At 40.0% G+C, this 18,565-nt stretch overlaps 1 protein-coding gene across 3 annotated transcripts in view; it reads left to right on the top strand.

Moving 5' to 3' along the window:
• The window catches only part of LOC120728658 (caskin-1-like), a 45,358-nt gene that overhangs the window by 6,600 nt on the left and 20,193 nt on the right, over nt 1-18,565 (top strand). For all 3 annotated transcript variants that reach the window (XM_040023705.1, XM_040023704.1, XM_040023703.1), the window contains exons 2-10: nt 3,613-3,664; nt 5,305-5,402; nt 9,713-9,858; nt 10,048-10,143; nt 11,642-11,763; nt 14,593-14,701; nt 15,143-15,251; nt 15,617-15,711; nt 16,830-16,944. In XM_040023705.1, the coding sequence (XP_039879639.1) occupies nt 3,613-3,664; nt 5,305-5,402; nt 9,713-9,858; nt 10,048-10,143; nt 11,642-11,763; nt 14,593-14,701; nt 15,143-15,251; nt 15,617-15,711; nt 16,830-16,944 (942 nt within the window). The remainder of the gene's footprint in view (nt 1-3,612; nt 3,665-5,304; nt 5,403-9,712; nt 9,859-10,047; nt 10,144-11,641; nt 11,764-14,592; nt 14,702-15,142; nt 15,252-15,616; nt 15,712-16,829; nt 16,945-18,565) is intronic.

Below are 18,565 nucleotides of genomic sequence, written 5' to 3'. Positions count from 1 at the left end.
ACAGGACTTCAGAACATCTCTGATAATGAGAACCCCTGAGAAACCCCTCCGTTTCACCTCTCCTGAGGTTTGTGAGTCTGCTGTGTTACATTCAAGGTTGCTTTTCAGTCCTGCTTGGTTATTTTGGCTCTCAGTTAACAATAAAGACTTTCAAAGTGAAAATGAATGAGCCACAGTTACAATTTTCAGGGAGATGTTTCACAATAATATCATAGTCTTGTCATTGTAATCCCTCCCAGATGACTGACAGTCTCTGAGAATGGCACGTTGAGGAGTTACCATGGTAACCCAGCGCTCAGTTGCGATGTTATGACAAAATAAATGATCGGAAAAATATGAACCCTGGTCCAAGGACTGTATCAGAGAAAGATTATGGCAGCGCTCTCAAACAAGCAGTTCATGTGAGGGCAGGAAAAGCCTTTCGTTCAAAATTTAATTTAACAAATCAAGTCACTGATACAGTCAGGCAGCGGGTTAGCGCTGACATAAGTGAGTTTGAAGATGAAAGTCTGTTTTGAGAGCAGTTCTTAAAACAAAAGAGAGGCTTTTATATGTGCAGAGTGATACTCTGTCTCTGTCAGCTGAATTAGATTAAATACAAATCCTGGTTCTGAGTTTGAGAGGGAAGCGCCTCATGTGGGTGTTTCTGTGTTGTGAGATTCTGGTCTGTATCGGGGTTCATGTGGCTTTGTGGTAGTCTGATGGTGACACAGTTATCTGCACTCATTGATTCATCAGCTGGGGGGAAGGGATGCTTCTTATTTTTAATCCAAGAGAGATATGGAGGAACCAGCACTTCCATAAATACACACATAAACACACACACACATATGCATGCAGGAAAATGTTGTCAGCTGCACTGTAAACAGAAATAACAGAACTACCAATCAGCACGCGCTCTTTAGCAAATTACAGGGAAAATTAGAGTGTGAGAGCAGGATGAAGGGATGAAGTGCAGATAGAGCTGCAGAGCGAAGGGAGAGCTTTTCCCCAGATTACAGCACAGCTACAGATTATGGCCCGTGGATTATGAGGGTTTGACCAAACCAAAAAAAAAAAAAAGTGGAGGCAGAAAGACAAACAAGTTGTTTTTTCCTGTGTCCTTTCAGGCTGTTTGGTAGTGGGTTTGTGAACGGTTTCTTCCTGCTATCCGGTGCCTGCATCTCTCTAATGCTCACGTGTGTCACATTTACACAATGAAGCACATGCTCTACACCCAAACATGCTATAAATATACGCAGACACACTCATGTATGTATGACAGCGATAGTGTCACTCTAAAGATGCAAAGACTGATCCATTAATTAATAAGTCAGTGTAGAAAAAATGAATCAAGGTTCTTTTGGTGTTGTTTTTTTTCTAAGCACCTAATTTTATTTTATTTTTTTGTGGGGGGGGGGGGGGGCTTTTAAACCATTGTTTAAAATGGAGGTCACCTTGTATTCTGATGAATTATGATGGGGTATTTGAAACTACTAGTGCAGAGACTAATCAGAGTTTTTTTATAGACACAATTTATGGATGTCACCTAAACATGTCACATGCAGAGAATTATTAAGTTGCAGTTTAAAAACGGGACATCTATAAGGCCACACTGAGTGTGTGTGTGTGTGTGTGTGTGTGTGTGTGTGTGTGTGTGTGTGTGTGTGTGTGTGTGTGTGTGGGTGATTGTGGCAGTTGAAAACATAGCTGTGCAGAGCCAACAGATTGTGGATTGCAGCTTTCCTGAGAACTGCTCATTCAAACTACACGAACGACTGAAGTAATGACAGAAAACACACACATATTTAAATATGTATATATATATCTCTAATATATATATATATATATATATATATATATATATATATTAGAGGTGGGAATCACCATACATCCCACGATACGATATTATCACAATACTTAACGCACGATACGATATTATTGCAATTTTTTAAAATATTTTGCGATATTCAGATTCTGTACATAAAGGTAAACTTTATCAATATTCATTTTATCTAATATCAAAGTCTCACACTCAGTCTTTCTCTCATTTCAGTCAGTTTTATTGTTGACAAACTGAACGGTTTGTATTACAGTCTAGTCCAACTTAACTGAATGCAACCATCTGGTACAATTATAGCTATTCTGAACTATGCAATTTCTGAAAACTATGCAGCCCATTCAGCAACTGAAGAATTTGAAAGTAAATTAAAACAAAATATAATTTTACATTAAATAAAAACGTTTTAAACTTAATTAAAATAAAACTTGTCTTAAATTAAAATAAGTAAACTGTCATGTTTATTGCTGCCAAAAAAAAAGGTAAACACATTTGGACAGTGAAGGAATGTCAGGATTCTTGCTCAGAAAAAGGATCAACATGCTCTTAAGTCAGAGTCCACAAAAACTTTTTTTGTAACAAAATATTGATTTCTGCTGTCCCTGTATCGATACATTATTAGCAAACAAAATATCACGATACTACACAGTATCGATTTTTTCCCCCCACCCCTAATATATATCCACTTAATAATAAAAAATGACGCTTTAAAAAGAGTCCCCGGTACCGGTCCGTGAGTCGTTTGGTACCGGGCCGCGAGAATTGAGGCTCAGGTGTGAAATGCATAGTTTTCAGGGTTTTTATCGGTTTTCAGCGTTATTTTGTTATCATTTTTATCGTTTACTCGGTTTTCCTTGGTCTTTTCACGTGTGTTATGAATAAATCTTCTTTTTTTCGGAACTGGTACTAGTTTTATTTTGTTGTATTTATCCGCGACACCTTAAAGGCCGGTCCATGAAAATAATGTCGGTCATAAACCGGTCCGTGGCGCAAAAAAGGTTGGGGACCACTGGCTTAACAGACGGCTAGTGTGGCTATCAGCTAATTGCTAATAGTTAAACAGCTAATATTAAAGTATGTGGGGCGTAATTTCCATGGGGGGTTAGGGGGGTTATGTTCAGCACAAAGTTACGCCGATGCTGCCAGGCTAACATTTATGATAACTGTTTATTATCAAAGTGCTGTTGAGAGCTGCCGTGTGCCTATCTGGCTGCAGCGCTGCTTTGTGAAGTTGTGCATCAACTGAAGCAGTCAAAGATGGCATCTATGGTATAGAAACTGTTAGATAGAGACAGACTATCTAATATGAGCTTAATTTTTAGTAGTGTTATTACTGTTTTAGTATTTGAGCATTTAGTTTTTTGCAACCCTAGCAGGTTATGAGCTTTACTAGTTATCAGCTAGGCACTCGCTTATCTCCACTTTAGGTTCTTATGACAAACCATCATAAGGTCCTTTTGTTTTCACCTGCTCTCCTAAATATACTCATATATTTTTGCATATAGATCAAGTTTATGTGAGAGAACACCTTAAAATCTGAGCTTTTGTTTTTTTTATGAGAGTCCTATAATTTCTTTACCTTCATTACATGGTCGATTCTCTTTAACACACTGAAGTTATACAGTAGGAGTATGTCTGGAAACACTCACAGATGTGAACATGTTGCTTCAACTTTACCGGCTCTCAATTAAATATTGAATGAACAGGACAGAAGAATATATTTGTCCCTGGATTAAAATTTAAAATTTGAACTTTTTTTGAAATGCTTTTCTTACTCTTTGTTACCCTTTCAGAGCTTCTCGGAGCAGCAAAGCGGGTGAACGTCAACATCCAGGATGCAGATGGGTGAGGGATCACAGATGTTTCTCATCACCTCCTGTTCCAGCTGTTTACGCTATCATTACACCTCTTTCTTTATCACTCCATTTTCATTCCATCTTTTATAATAACCTATTTCTTTCTTCATGGCCCTGAAAACACTCACAACACTATCAACACAACTGAATCCTGAGATCTTTTCTTGTTTTCTCAGATTTTGAGGTAGTTGTTACTCAGCCATCGAGCCGCTCATTAAAATTCAAAGATCTAATACATCTTAATTTGCTCTTTAGTTGTATGAGCCTCACATGTAAAGATCCCGCATAATAACATGTAAAAAAACCACCTTCAGATTTTTCCCACTTGTTTTTACCATCCTGATTGTAGCATATGTGCCCCGTCTCCCTAACAGTTGGGCCAATCTGAAGGAAACTTAAAAGAAAAGACTTTTATTATAGATCCGCGTTTAGCAAAGACTGAAAATCTCCACAGGCTTGGCTGAAAAAGAATTGAACGTGTACATGAACATTCATATACATAAAAAATGAGGAAAACCCAGAGATGCTCATCTTTTCCACACTCAGTCATAAATTGAAGACTGCTCTGATTCATTCGGGCTCCTTCATAAACCCCCATTTTGTCAGGCTTCCTGGTGACAGTCCATGATTATTTCCTCCTTTTCTATTTTTATATCTTACAATAGCTTCCAGTGGGTCAGTCTGGATCATGTGGTGGGCGACCTCTGGCCAGGAGATCTGTGCTGTAATTGAAATAATCATATGAATTAAATGAAACTGAAAAGCACTTTCTGTAAACTGATTTTGACTCACATCCAAACTAATGCAGAACCTGTGAGCTGGGGTCACAAATAGATCATTTTAAGAGCTCTGTTATAAAATGTCTCATACACGAGACAGTTATCATGAGAAAAATAAACACCAAAGCCCGATGCTTGTGGGCTGTAGCTGATCCATGTTGTGAATATCTAATTAACTGTGGCAAACAAATAGGAAGAAAAATCTTCAAATAATCAATAGGCTAGCAAGCCGTTATTACTGTTCACATTATCTCCTGTTTAAATCTGTCTTTGGCTCATAGGAGTGTAGCCAGCTGAAGACCTCAGATCTGAAGACTGTAATTATCACCTTAAAGCAAAGCCAACATTTCCCAGCTCCTAATTTGCTCAGAAATATTCCCTTATCAGCTCTGAATGTTCAACTATGGATTTTGGCTATATTTAGCTTCATGATTGGTTAAGCTTTTTGTGTGCACATGCTTGGTTTACGGCTGTGTTCCGTTTGACTCCATCAGATAACAAAGATCTTTTTATGATGTTGATTGGATTCAGATAATTGGACTCAGCTTCTTGTGTAATGACTGATGAGTCGTTGATTTGACTCCAGGGCCCGGCTCTTATGTTCACCACAGATCCATTAGACCCACACACAGATGCCCTGCGCGTACGCTCGACTCCGGGGGAGAGAGATTGCTTATTAATGGAAGTAGGTCATTTCCACCCGCCCTCCCCGCACACGCTCCCATCGTCACACAGAGCTGTGGGGCGGAGCAGCTGTACGCCGAAGATTACTTTAGCAAAGTTGTGCTCAGGTTTTACACTATGCATTTGAATGTGTGTATTTTTATACATAATCTGTGTCTGTGTGAAGGCTGTCGCCGCTGCATCATGCTGCTCTGAGTGGCAACAAGGAGATGATCTCTCTGCTGTTGGAGGCCCAGGCAGCAGTGGATATCAAAGACCATAAAGGTAAAAAAAAAATGCACACAGGCTTTCACAGTGTCACTGGGATACGCTGTGCTGCTACAAAATAAGGCACAAAACACACACACGAACACACACGGCTGTGCAGAAAAAGCCCAAAAACAAATACTTTCCGGCTTTCCCTGTGTGACAAAGAATACCGGCTTATGTAATAAAAGGTGAGCTTGTTGGAAATGCAATTTATGTCTGTGGCGTGCATTTATGAGGAGCGACAGATTTGTTTGCACAGTCAACAATAGAAAACAGAAGAAGGAAAGCTCCATGGCTGCAGGAGTGAGAGCCAAGTGGGAAGCAGAGCAGAGAATATCTCGATCCCACGTTGGCAGATTCAAGAAGAAGGAGGAGAAGAAGAAATCTCAGGGCAGATGGGAGTTATAATCCCTCCAGGATGTAGGCCTACTGTGTCTGCACTTTCAGTCATGCCCAGTGTGCCTCTAAATAGACTTACCAGGCCTCTTTTGGTGAACCTACTGCTTTAATGGGTGTGATTTTGCAGAGGCACCAGGAAACAGCACATCTTCACCTTCTACGAGTAGGTGTTTGACTGTGTGCTTTATTAACAGAACATAGGAGGTGATTGTAGTCAGGGTAGTGGCCCAAAAAAATACTAATAATGTTTCTGAGATTTAAGATTTGTCCAACCAGATGGAACCAGCCAACTTTGTCTTAAAGAGAACTGTTTCCGGTGTTAGGAAAACGTACTTCTGCAAGATGCCAGCTTAAGTTGCCTGACCTCAACATCCTGAGGGCCTTTGCTTTGGAGCTGTTTATCCTCCAGACAAACATCACAAAAAGGAAATGTGGAAAGTGGCTATGTGTTCAGCCAGAATAATCACAGGAACAAGTGAAGGGTATTTCCAAAGACAGAAATTTGGAACATGTCCATCCCTTCATGCATCCATCCCTTTTCTTAAGTGCTTATCCGATTCAGGGTCACAGAGAGTGCTGGAGCGTATAGCTATTGGGCAAGAGGTGAGGTAAACCGTCTATCTGATATCGTGTTGATGTTGTTCCTGGATCAACATAATAATGTTTGTCTGCGATCAACATTGCATTTGAATAATCACTTTATGATATCATAGCTTTGTGGCTTGGAAGACCCCTTACCAATGTCTGCTCTAGAGATGGACCGATCCGATATTACGTATCGGTATCGATCCGATACTGACGTAAATTCCTGGATCAGATATCGGAGAGAAATAAAAAATGTAATCCGATCTATTAAATATCAAAAAAGCACCTCACAAAACTTGCGACATGGCGTAACTCGGCTCATAACCGTAGCGTGTCGGAGCAGCATGCTCACGTGATAGAGCGGCTGTGTGTATTTGTAGCCTCGCTACCAAACCGGCATTTCATTCCGAGGAAGTGATCCCAGAGAGAAGTAAAGCAAGTGTGTAAGTTCATCTCTGAATGTTTGTAAAGCATTCCCATGTTAAGCTTAACAACCGATATATGGAGCGACTGCCTCTTCTCTCTCTCCCTCTCCTGTTGCTACTTCAATCATGAAACTGCTTAATGATCAGCTGATCGGCTTTTCTGTCGCGAGTCCGTCTCTCTTCTTTGTTTATCGCCCACTTTGCGCCAGAAAGAGGAAACCAGCGGCTGAACAACAGCAGCACGTTTAAGCTTGATAAGCTATTGTTAGAATTTATTTAATATTCCTTTCTAGACCAGGATCCTTTTCTACGTAGCTGACAGCTGGTAACTGTGCAGGGGCGGACCTAGCAAAGTTGTCACTACATTGCATTCCTGTCCATAAACATATATATATGTTATATATATATATATATACATATATATATATATAGATAGATAGATAGATACGTTTGTTAGATTGATCAGTATTGCGGAACTATGAAATATTTTGGGTGCAGTGTATTTTTTGCATACAGGTATAACGGAATAGCTTTAGTGTTTTTTTGTTTTTTTTAACTTGAGTATGAACTTATACAAAAAGCAGCTAGATATTAAAAAAACAGTTTTATTGATTAAAAAACACACTATATCGGATTCATATCGGTATCGGCAGATATCCAAATTTATGATATCGGCATCGGACATAAAAAAGTGGTATCGTGCCATCTCTAGTCTGCTCAGGAAAAAATCCAAATCCAGAAGGGTTGGTGGGAGTTAGAGTTACAGTTTTCTATGTGGTGTGATGGTTTATTCTGCAAAACTATGACATCACTGCAATATGATTGATCATTTCCAATGTTGAACCTGGACCAGCATTAGTTTTGTTGGCATGAACAACACCAACACAACAATATCAGATCGTCCTGTTGAAGAATTAAGGACTTTCCAACTGTGCCGCTCTCCAAGAGTAACTGCCTCCCATGGTTTTGAGACTGCACTGGAAGACACGGCAAACCTTCCGGCACAACTACTGATGTGCCATCTTGGAGGAGTTGAACTACCTGTGCCATCTGTGTAGGGTCCAGGTATCGCCTTGTGTTACCAGTAGTTACACTGACACTAACAAATGCAAAACTAGTGAACAAAACAGTCAGAAAAGATGAGGATATCAGTGACCTCCACCTGTTAATCCATTCATGTTTTGGGGGGATTGTCACATTGTTGCCTTTCGAGTGCACCTGTTGTTAATTTAATTAACACCAAAGCAGCTGAAACTGATTAGCAACCCCCTCTCTACTTAACTGACCACATCAATATACCAGATGCTTTATTGATGTGATGCTACAGTATACACTGACTGAAAAATGTTATTTTAATTATCTTAAACAGTGTGTGATGTTTTCAGTGGGTGACATGTCTGGACTGCAGACCAGCCAGCTAAGAACCCAGAATCTGTGACTTTGGAGGTGCTCTGTTCCTGAAATAAGCAAGGACAGGCGTTCAACCTTACCCCCTAAGTAAAGACATTCTTTAATATCGTTTAATGGTATTGTGTGCTGTGACCGATTCACTTCTTTTTTGGTGCATGTGATTAACCTAAAAAAATAAATAAATATGAGCCACATCCCTCCTACTTAATGTTTTTAGGTTAGTCTTATCAAAACATTATTAACGGTTAAAATGAGAAAACACTGCCGCCTTCCAAATACAACGCTATTAATAAAATACACACGATGCTCCACGTCAGTCACAGTTTCTCAACAAGACAGGATTATACTCATTTCTTTTAGGACTTTTGAAAAAATGGCCTCTGAACTGATTTGTGTACGTCGAGCATTTCCTCTGATTTCTCAGTGTTGCCCTTATTCCTGCGCAGTCCGCTCTTCTCGTGCCCAATCACACTTTCGAGAAGATCTTTGAGACCGTGTGATAGTAATTTGGCCTGAAATCTCTTCAGATAGCCAAGCTTTAGATTCTGTAACTCCTGCAGCTGCTGTGCCTCTTTATCCTGCCAGCACCTATCCTCTGACTCAGGCGTCTCCCATGCCAGCTGAGGCTGGAGGGGCCTTTTTATTCAGCTCAATGGTGTGGCTCATCTCTAGTGTCAAGACTGGAGGTCTTGGTTTGCTGCCATGAGAAACACGCTCACTGCTTCTCGAAGCCACTGCTGCAAAGTGGTATTAGATGTCTTCTGGTTAAAGGCAGCGATAAGGAGTCCGCACTGATGTTTTGCACGGCAAAACTTGGCATCACCTTGTATGCTGTGCATGGCTCCGGGAGTTGCTGTGCAGTTCCCTACGAGGGTTTCTTGGGGCCATAGAAAGAAAGGGGTTGGACTTCTCTTGCCCTTTGTGTTCGAAGTGTTTGTCTCAAACATCCCATGATGCCCTATTCGGGCTGTTACCTTGTGACTTTGTCCACCAATAGGTTTTTCAATTGCTTTGCTGGTTGTTTAGTGAATACACTCTCTGTCGAGTCTCATAGCATGCAGGCCCAACACGTTTTGTTAAAGAGAAACTGGAACCAATGTATTTTCCTTTAAATATAACATTTGTTTTAATTAGCTTCAATTAATTACTGTTGTAGTACATCTGGTTAATTTTCTTTCAATGCAATAATTGTTTAAGCTCTCCTAATCTCTCAGACTAACAGGCCACACAGAGGGAATTAACCATGAGAACATTTGTTAACAAGTAAATTAGTGATTTCTCTGTAAAATCAGCACCAGATAGATTTCTGTCTGCTTGGTATCTAATGCCAAACTAACCTAAACTAACAAAAAATTTGTATTTGCTTGCACTCATGTGTCTTTACATTCTCATTTTTTTGTACGTGCCTGTGTGCATGTGGTTGTGGGTTGTGTTGTGTGTCTGTTTTATTGTGCTGTCATGTTGGCTGTGTATGTTTTTGTCCTTGTTTGTGTGTGTTTTGTGTAGGAATGCGTCCCCTGCATTATGCTGCATGGCAGGGGAAGACTGAGCCTATGAAAATGCTGCTGAAGGCAGGCTCGTCAGTCAACGGACAGTCAGATGAAGGACAGATCCCGCTCCACCTGTCAGCTCAGCATGGACACTATGATGGGGTAACTGTTTGTGTGTGTGTGTGTGTGTGTGCACTGTAGGTGCTTTACTGTGCACAGAGCCAGTGTTTTGTGAGATCTGTGTAGTTGTTATGTGGGCTTGATGCTGTGTGCCTGATACGTGGTTGTTGCAAGCTCAGCTTTAAATGTGTTGGTAACATTTGTTTGTTTGTGTGTGTCTGTGTGTTACAGTCGGAGATGTTGCTGCAGCACCAGTCCAACCCGTGCATCTCAGACACAGCTGGGAAAACTCCACTGGACCTCGCTTGCGAATTTGGACGTGTTGGAGTGAGTACAACAATAACTACAACTGGGTTCAAAACAGAAGTTTTTTTTTTTACCCTATCAACAATATGTTTTACCTAAAAATGATAATTGATGAAGATGGATGTAACATCACCATCACCCATTGGTTTTGGACTCCACATTTTAAAGCTTCACATTAAATTTTTGCTGCCACCATCGTTTTTTCTTTAAGCCAGAAGTTATCTTGGCCACTAACCAGGTGACGTTAACTTGCCTGTTATTTTGGATGTGTGAAACCAACTGAAAACCAGTGATTGTGAGGGAAGAATGAGTATTGCCCAACTGGGTTTGACTGGGTTCGAGGTTGATAGCAGCTGCTGGGAAAATGATTTCTAAAGCCGCAGTTACTCAGGCCTAAAGACAATTTAGTGAGCCCCAATAGCTACCTCCTGTTGGTAGGGAAAAAGCATGTCTTCCCCAACTGGTGTACAAAAACCTATTTGTGATTGCTTTGGTTGCTAAAATGTTGTTGCGTTGGTAATTTGTGACGAATTTGTGACGAATTCTTTATCTCTCCGAGCTGTAAAGAATCTGTTAAAATTGTCACACAGACCAAAAGCAGAAACCCTTTAAAATGTTGGCTGTATTCCTCAGGCACAACTTTTACTGTTAAGGCAAGTCTTCCTCATTTACAGTTTGCGTTGCTTGTAGCTAGCAAGTATTTTCATACAAAAATGAAGAACTACAGGCAACTGTGGCAATCTGCTAGCAACCAAAGTAATCACAAAGAGGTATTTAGTTAATTCGCTATCAACCAGTGGATGTATCATGTCCAGTTTGGTGGACAATTCTTGAACAATGTCCTTTTGATGTCACATGAAAAACCAAAGTAAATGATTGCAACTGTTAGCATGCTAACATGCTAAACTGAGATCACATTAACTCACTTGCATGTTAAGATTTTCTTAGTAATATTAAATACTTAAGTACAGCTAAAGATAATGGGAATGCCATTAGCTTAGCTTTTAGCTTGTTAGCATTAGCATTAGTTTTTAGACATTAATCAATGTATGAGACAAACTCAAATTTTGATCCAATGATGGGGTAAGAAGAAAAGTTAGGAATTATCAAAAGTACCAAATTTGCCATGTTTTGACTGAGAGACTCTATACCTAAATGTTTATTTTAGAGTTTCCTGATAAAGATAAGCAATGATGACATCCATTTAATTTTAAAATTATAGGCAAAATGTTCACCTAAAAGGTTAATTATTCCAGAAACAGATTAATTATACAACAACACAGCCTAAAAATGTCTAAAATCCTTAAAATGACCAAGAACAATGGTCTTACTGAGACAGCCACATGTGGACACAAAGGTAATTCAAGACACTAGCAGCCAAAGTGTGCACCTGTGTTGCAGCTAGTCCACAGAGAAACCAGATTTTAGTTTTAAATTCACTTTTACACAGAAGGAATTATAGAGTTAATATAAATCATGAAATGGCTTTACAAGTTACACTGTGTGTCTTTGTGTTTAGGTGGTCCAGCTCCTGCTCAGCAGTAACATGTGTGCAGCCATGCTGGAACCAAAACCCTCCGACCCCAATGGAGTGTCACCTTTGCATCTGGCTGCCAAGAACGGACACATCGAAGTGATACGGTCCAAATAACTACTCCTTTCTGTCTGCTCTGTGTTTGTTATACCTCCTTCATTAGATACTTAGTCATTCTGTCTCTCCACCGACTGATCTAATTTAACGTTAAAGGATAATGCCAGTTCATTTCAACCTGGCATATTTCCCATTAACAAGGCTAATGTGTTTCTATGGGTCATGCAGGGTTTCCACTATCCACCTTGATTGTAGAGATTTGTAGAATTGAGGTGTGAACAACATATATTAGAGAAACTGGGCCAAGTCCTCTGAAGCATCCCAACAACAATGAATTATATTAAACAGTTCTTTCAAGTCTTTATTTCTATTCATTATTTTTTCTATTTATTATTTTTTTAACAAGCAAAAACATTACATGCATAGGCCCTGTTCACATCACATAAAACTATATATATTACTATATATATATATATATAGATTACAGATATACAGCAAAATACAAGTTTAAAAAAAGAAAAGAAAAATATGGTGAATTCATGAGTTGGGGTCTTTACTATAAAGTCAATTAAACATACCCAGGTTTCTTCTTCTATGTGGCTTCACTTACCCATGTATTGGCAATCAGGCTAGGCAGTCACCAAAGATCATTTTCAACTCGATAATTAAACCCAGGATTTACAAATCTAGCACATTCACATAAAGGATACAGTTTAGGCAACATATGACACATCACAAACTTCAGCATCTTTTAAAAATGAAGAAAAATGACAGTATTTGAAAAATAAAAAGTGGTTTTATATATACAGCACAGAGATAACAATGAGCCTTTACATGACACAAAAGCCTACCACTAAAGAATGGCCCACTTGAGCTTTCTTGCCAAAGTCCACTTCCTGTTTAACTTACATATATAGTCACATATTTTTCTATGCCTTAATAAATGACCAACTAGTCAAACAGTTACAGGAAAAAGTGATGCCTATGTCCAATAACCATGTAGTAGCAAAGGGTTATACAAAAGGTGTGGCTGTTTTCCTACATGAGTGGATGCAGGCCTATGGTATGGAGGGTAGGGGTAAAAATGGGTCAGAATGTTTTTTTATGAGGTCAACAAGTACGAAGCTTAGGTGACGTGTATTAGGATCTTATAGTATCACTACATCAAGGCTTCTTTTGATGTAGATTCTGCCTGCAAGACGTGAACCTTCAAAACTGAAAACAAAAACAGGTTTAAACCTGAAGTTGCCTAGAAAGGCCCCAGTCTTCCTTTGTAGCACAGGCCACTGTAACAGCCATTTCTCAAACCGTAATCTTCTGGCATTTCCCCTGATCCTTATCTGGGGCAAATAGCCCTAGCTGGGTTTCGAAAGACATTATTGGTCCTAGGTAAGAGAGTGTAAAGGTCTGATGCTATGTGGATTGGGCAGCAGTCTGGAACAGAGATCCGATCCAATTCCTGGTTGCTAAAACTGGTTCTTGGGTAATAGGACTACTGTCAGGCTCACCTACATGTATGACTCCGGTTCTGCAGCCAGTCTCCTGAGCAGGAGTTGGATGTTGTTCCCCTCTGGAGATGCTCTCAGTGAGAGACCCTGCATGTTTGGTGGATGACAGGATATCTGACTGTTGTTTGGACTTATACGTCAAATATTAGGCCCAGGTGCCTTTTAGTCTTTGAGTCTTCATTCTCTTACTGAGAAATTTTAACATTCACTGGGACATAAGCATATTAATAAGTGGGCTTTGCACCAAAACACCCTAGCCCACATGTCAACGGCCAATGTGACTTGGACATCTGACAAAGTCCCAGTACACCCAGGAAAGGACTTTACCAAACACTAGAACTTGGTGAAGGATCGTCAAATCCTACCTATGGCAGAATTTGGACACCATTCAGAAGGAGGCAGAGGACGCCGAGTCTGACTTAATCATGCTCTGCACCTACATGGAGCTGCAGACGTAAGGTGGCTGCTGCCTGTCATTGGGGCCGTGTAGGAGATTTTCATTCAGACTCATGTCATCTGCAGTATTGGGGACACTGTAGCGCTCTGTTCTGATAAAGAGAGCTGGCTGGTTGGAGCGAGGTCTGGACATCTCTGTCAAGAATGCTGCTCCTGTGACCTGGACATATATAAACAGCAGAAAATAGACAGATGGATCAATAGATGGTTCTGGTGAACTGTGTTAGTGACAAGTTGCTGGCTGACCTAATCGTGAGCATTTTTGAACGTTTTCCTCCTCAATTGGCAGTATAGGACAGAACATGGCAACACCATCAGTTTCCTGAGCCCAACGCTATAGCAGGCCAGTGATTTTTTTCTCTCTATGCCTTTGCTTCAATCTTCAGTTTCTTGCCTTCACTACTACACAGTGAGCGTGTGTTTATGGCACAAAAGTTTAACACAAATTAGCTTTCTTGCCAAAGTCCACTTCCTCTTTAACCCCCTATAAACAAATCTTTTCCTGCAATTTGTTGAATAACCAACCAAATAAACATTTACAGGGTAAAATTCAACTGCCTATGTTAGATAACCGCGCAAAGGGTTGGCCTGTGCAAAAGGTGCTTTCCTTTTACATTGTGGGTTTTAGTTACACTAGAAACATATTTTCTTTGTTTCATTCTTCCTGTGGAAGCCTGGCAACAGCTGTCAGTCAAACACAGAGACCCCATTCACTCAAACTGGCAGCTCTTAACAAAAACACTATGAAAAATACATCTGAGAAAAAGGCTGAAAAACTGGTTAATCCAAATGTCATTTTGGGGAATTTATTTCCACTTTTATTGAGTTGCATGAATGTAGATGCTTTTCTTTCATTTCTTACTTTAGAGCAGTCATAAAAAGTTATCTTGAAATATTTATTATTTTTCGCTGCAGGTTGCTGATTCAGGCTGGAATAGATATCAACAGACAGTCCGAGTCTGGCACAGCACTACATCAGGCTGCCCTCTGTGGGAAGACGGAGGTAGTACGCCTGCTGCTGGATGTAAGTCTAACTATCCGTTTAATGTGTTTACATAAGAAGCTGTTGTTAATGCTGACCTCCCTCCTATGAGCTGTGCAAATTCACACCCCAGCAACTGTCATTCATCTGACTGTGAGGAAACTGTGGGATATGTTATATTGTTATTGTTTATTACATAAAACAGTAGCAGGCTGACCAGCCTCCTGCCTGTCATCCAATATTCAAACCTGTTGTTCGGTTTTTAACCTTTTTGTTGACCTTCAGATGAACATGGATGTAAATGCCTAACCCTGCCTTTGTAAAGGGCCCACTTTAAGCGTCCCCTCTCGTCCTGCTGCGCTTCACTTTTGATGTTAATGCTGAGGCAGCGCACACAACAAACATCCCTACTGTGGAATGTTCTTTGTGACACACAATTTGATTTTGCAGCTTTAATCATTTTCCTCCTCCGCGTCACTCCAGAGCGGCATCAGTGCAGGAGTGAGAAACACTCTGAGTCAGACTGCCCTGGACATCGTTAACCAGTTCACTACCACGCAGGCCAGCCGGGAGATCAAACAGTTACTGAGAGGTGAGGCCGCGAGTGCACGAGCTCGCACACCAACTCACAAATCCTTGTGTGACACATTTTTTAAACCCTCCCAGCTGGTGGCAACACCAAAAATCTGCTTTTCAAGCCATGTCCACTTTGTGAGTGTTAAAACTATTAGGAACCTGGTTTTTGTTATAAATAACAACATACTGTAAAAAGACGTTTTTAAAATGAATTTATTATTTATTGCTATTGACATTTAAAACAATGGCATAATGTCCATTCTTATTTTGGGATTTTCTTGTATTGATTAGACTGGCGAAATTTATTATGCTAATGATACTACCCACCAATATCACCTTCTCCGTTCTCTTCTGTCTGCACTATATACTCTTGTGTTGTAGATGCCTCAGCTGCAATGCAGGTGCGAGCACTAAAGGATTACTGCAACAATTATGACCTTACCAGCCTCAACATCAAAGCTGGCGACATCATCACGGTATAGCTTTATAATTAAGGTTCCGCAATAAAAATATGTTTCAGCCTTTGCTGCATGTTTGCCAGTCATAATAACCTGTGTCGGTAATATCAATCTGTCTACACAGTTTAATAGTTGGGTGTTACAATGTAAGCATCACTGAGCTGAAAAGAGGTTTTGCCACACAAACTGTTATTAAAAACAAATTATTATTTTTGCCAGAGCTATGGCGCTTCTTCGCTTCACTCATATAAGAAAACACAGACATCTATGTCAATTTATTATGTTATTTCTTTATTCTTCTATATTTATTGATCTTTTTTACAAGCTACGTTGTATATATGAAAAAGTAATCACTTACAGGCGCTGTTAGCGAACACCTATTTACAGATGTGCATGAAAATACATTACGTAAAGCAGATGCAATGTTGGCTTTTGTTTTGAGGTCATCTACTATATATAATATCTATAATTTAAAAGGATTTGAATTTTATAAAAATAATTCACAAAAACTATATACATGTTAAGGCAGTTTATATAGTATGTTTTGTGTTTTTAACCAGTTTTGTAGCCAACTGGCTAAAAATGGCAACGCTAAAGCCAGCCTGCTAATGTAAAAACAGTTGTGTAATGTATTATGATTGAAGAATTCAGGGTTTAGTAAGGTGGACACTTATTCCACTTTATCAAGGTGGACACTTGATAAAACACAGTTTATCTATGATATACATGGAAAATTTTAAATTATATTTCGCAAAAATGCCTCAAACTACTAACTATGCTAATGCTAGCTAATGATAGCTAAATGACTAAATAGCATAGTGTGTTATTTCCCGCTCATTTTTTTAACTACTGCCTTTTTTAAATGGAAATTTAAACAGATATTTTCTGCTCATTTCAGCTGCTAAGTCTGAAAAAGTAAAAGCAAAACAATGGTAGAAGTATTTTTATAAAGAATTAACAGCTAAATTTGCTACACTGCCATCTGAGCAGTAGCCACTATTGCCATAACTAGTTTGAAGTTAGCTGGTAGTGTGAGGTTCAGAGCTAAAGATTTAAACTTGATATAGGTATGGTTTTAGTTTGGCTTTGCAGTCTTTGTTATGGAAATGAAAAGTGGCTGTAATCTTTGTGCACAGGTTTTAGAGCAGCACTCTGATGGCCGATGGAAAGGCTGTATTCATGACAACCGGACAGGAAATGACCGTGTGGGCTACTTCCCCTCCAACATGGTGGAAGTCATCAAGAGGGCAGGTGACCACCCGCATCACAGCTGTGTGTGTGCATGGGTGGGTGGGTGGATGTGCGTGTGAGCTTAGCAGCTGTTTCGCAGCTATAGCTGGTCATTAGTTGTAGCTAGCTGTGGCATCATTGGCCTGTTTGGGGCATACCATCTGTTTTCCCCACCCTGCCAGTCTCATTGATTGCATCAATCAAACATAGTCCTCTATCCGCAGTCGGCCCTGAATCACCCCTCTATATTTCTGCTCCTTCTGTCACCCTCCCTAATTAATAAACAAGTCCGACCCTGCTAGATTGTAATGTTTTTGTTCATATTGTTTGTTTGCCTTATTGCTGTAGTGATATTATATTTTGTTTTATAATGATATATTCCCTGTGGATATATGGATGTATTCTTTTCTCATGTTTTAAGTTTAATCAACTATTATTTTGTGCATTTTCTGATTTTTTCTGATTAGACTTTTGTTTTGTTTCAAGTTGACTGATCAGTTGTTGTTGTGTTGTTGTTGTTGTTGTTGTTTTGCCCCTCCCTCCTCCTGGATTGTTGCCAGGTCACTCCCCCTCCCAGCAGTGCCACACCCTCCTCCTCCGCAGGCCCAACCCTTGCCCCATTGCCTCGGTCAACGGAAACTCATACCCCCCCTCCAAAGTCCTTCCCCTGCATCTGCCTCCCCCTCCTCCCCTTAACCCCAACACACAGTCCCTTCCTCGGTTCTCCTCATTTGGGTACGTTCCTCTCCCTATCTCTCCTCCTTCTCTGTGTACTCCTCCTCTGTCCACTGCTCCTCCTCCTCCTCCTCCTCCTCTCTCCACTTCTCAGGAGCAGCAAAGTCAGACAGGTACATACTGTAGTGTCACTTTAAGTCACAGATAAGAATCCTTTCTCTGCTTTTTGTCAAGAACACATAAAAAGCCTGCTATCTATCTGCTTGTGGCAACGCTTCATCAAAGAATCAGTTCAGCCAAATAAAAAAAATACTCAAAAAGGCCTAAAAAAACTGAAGCAGTCCTGTGAAAAACTAAGTACACCTCATGACTCACTTGCGTGCAGAACCATGTTTAGGAGCGATAACTTTAATAATTGTTTTTTGTGTCACTCTAGCGGCCTCGCAATCAAGGAAGAATCATTCAAACCAACGGTACAGCACCATGTTTTTCTCCAAACATGGTGCTGTGCATTTTGACAAACATCTCCACCTTGATCTCGCCTTTTCAGAGGACATTTTTCCAGAAGTGTTCTGGTTTGTTCATATGAACCACGCTGAAAATACTTAGCAATTTGTGCATTTATGACTGGCTGTAATACTGGTAGCTTAGCTGTAGCATTTGTAGCTGAGGGCTTCAGCTTCCCGGTAATAAGGAAATGACGTCATTTACGTAGATTACTGATTGGCAGCGCTAACTTGAAATTTCGAGTTACTTTTCTCAAAATTTTGAGTTAATAAGTCAAAATTTAGAGAAAGATAACTCGACATTTCAAGTTATAGATACTTTCTTTTTTTAGTATCAAAAACGGGCTTTCATAGCTGTGCTCGCTTCAGAAAGTAGAGACAAGCTTTCCAAAGAAGCCTTGTTCAGACTTTGTTTAACTGTACTGTGATGAACTTTATATTTAACATGCTAACTGAGGCCT

Source organism: Simochromis diagramma, unplaced genomic scaffold (assembly GCF_900408965.1).
Source record: "Simochromis diagramma unplaced genomic scaffold, fSimDia1.1 OVJJ01000302.1, whole genome shotgun sequence".
In the NCBI taxonomy this organism is placed as follows: Eukaryota; Metazoa; Chordata; class Actinopteri; order Cichliformes; family Cichlidae; genus Simochromis; species Simochromis diagramma.
Note: the sequence above shows the minus strand (reverse complement) of the source record. Positions and strands in the feature narration are given on the sequence as shown.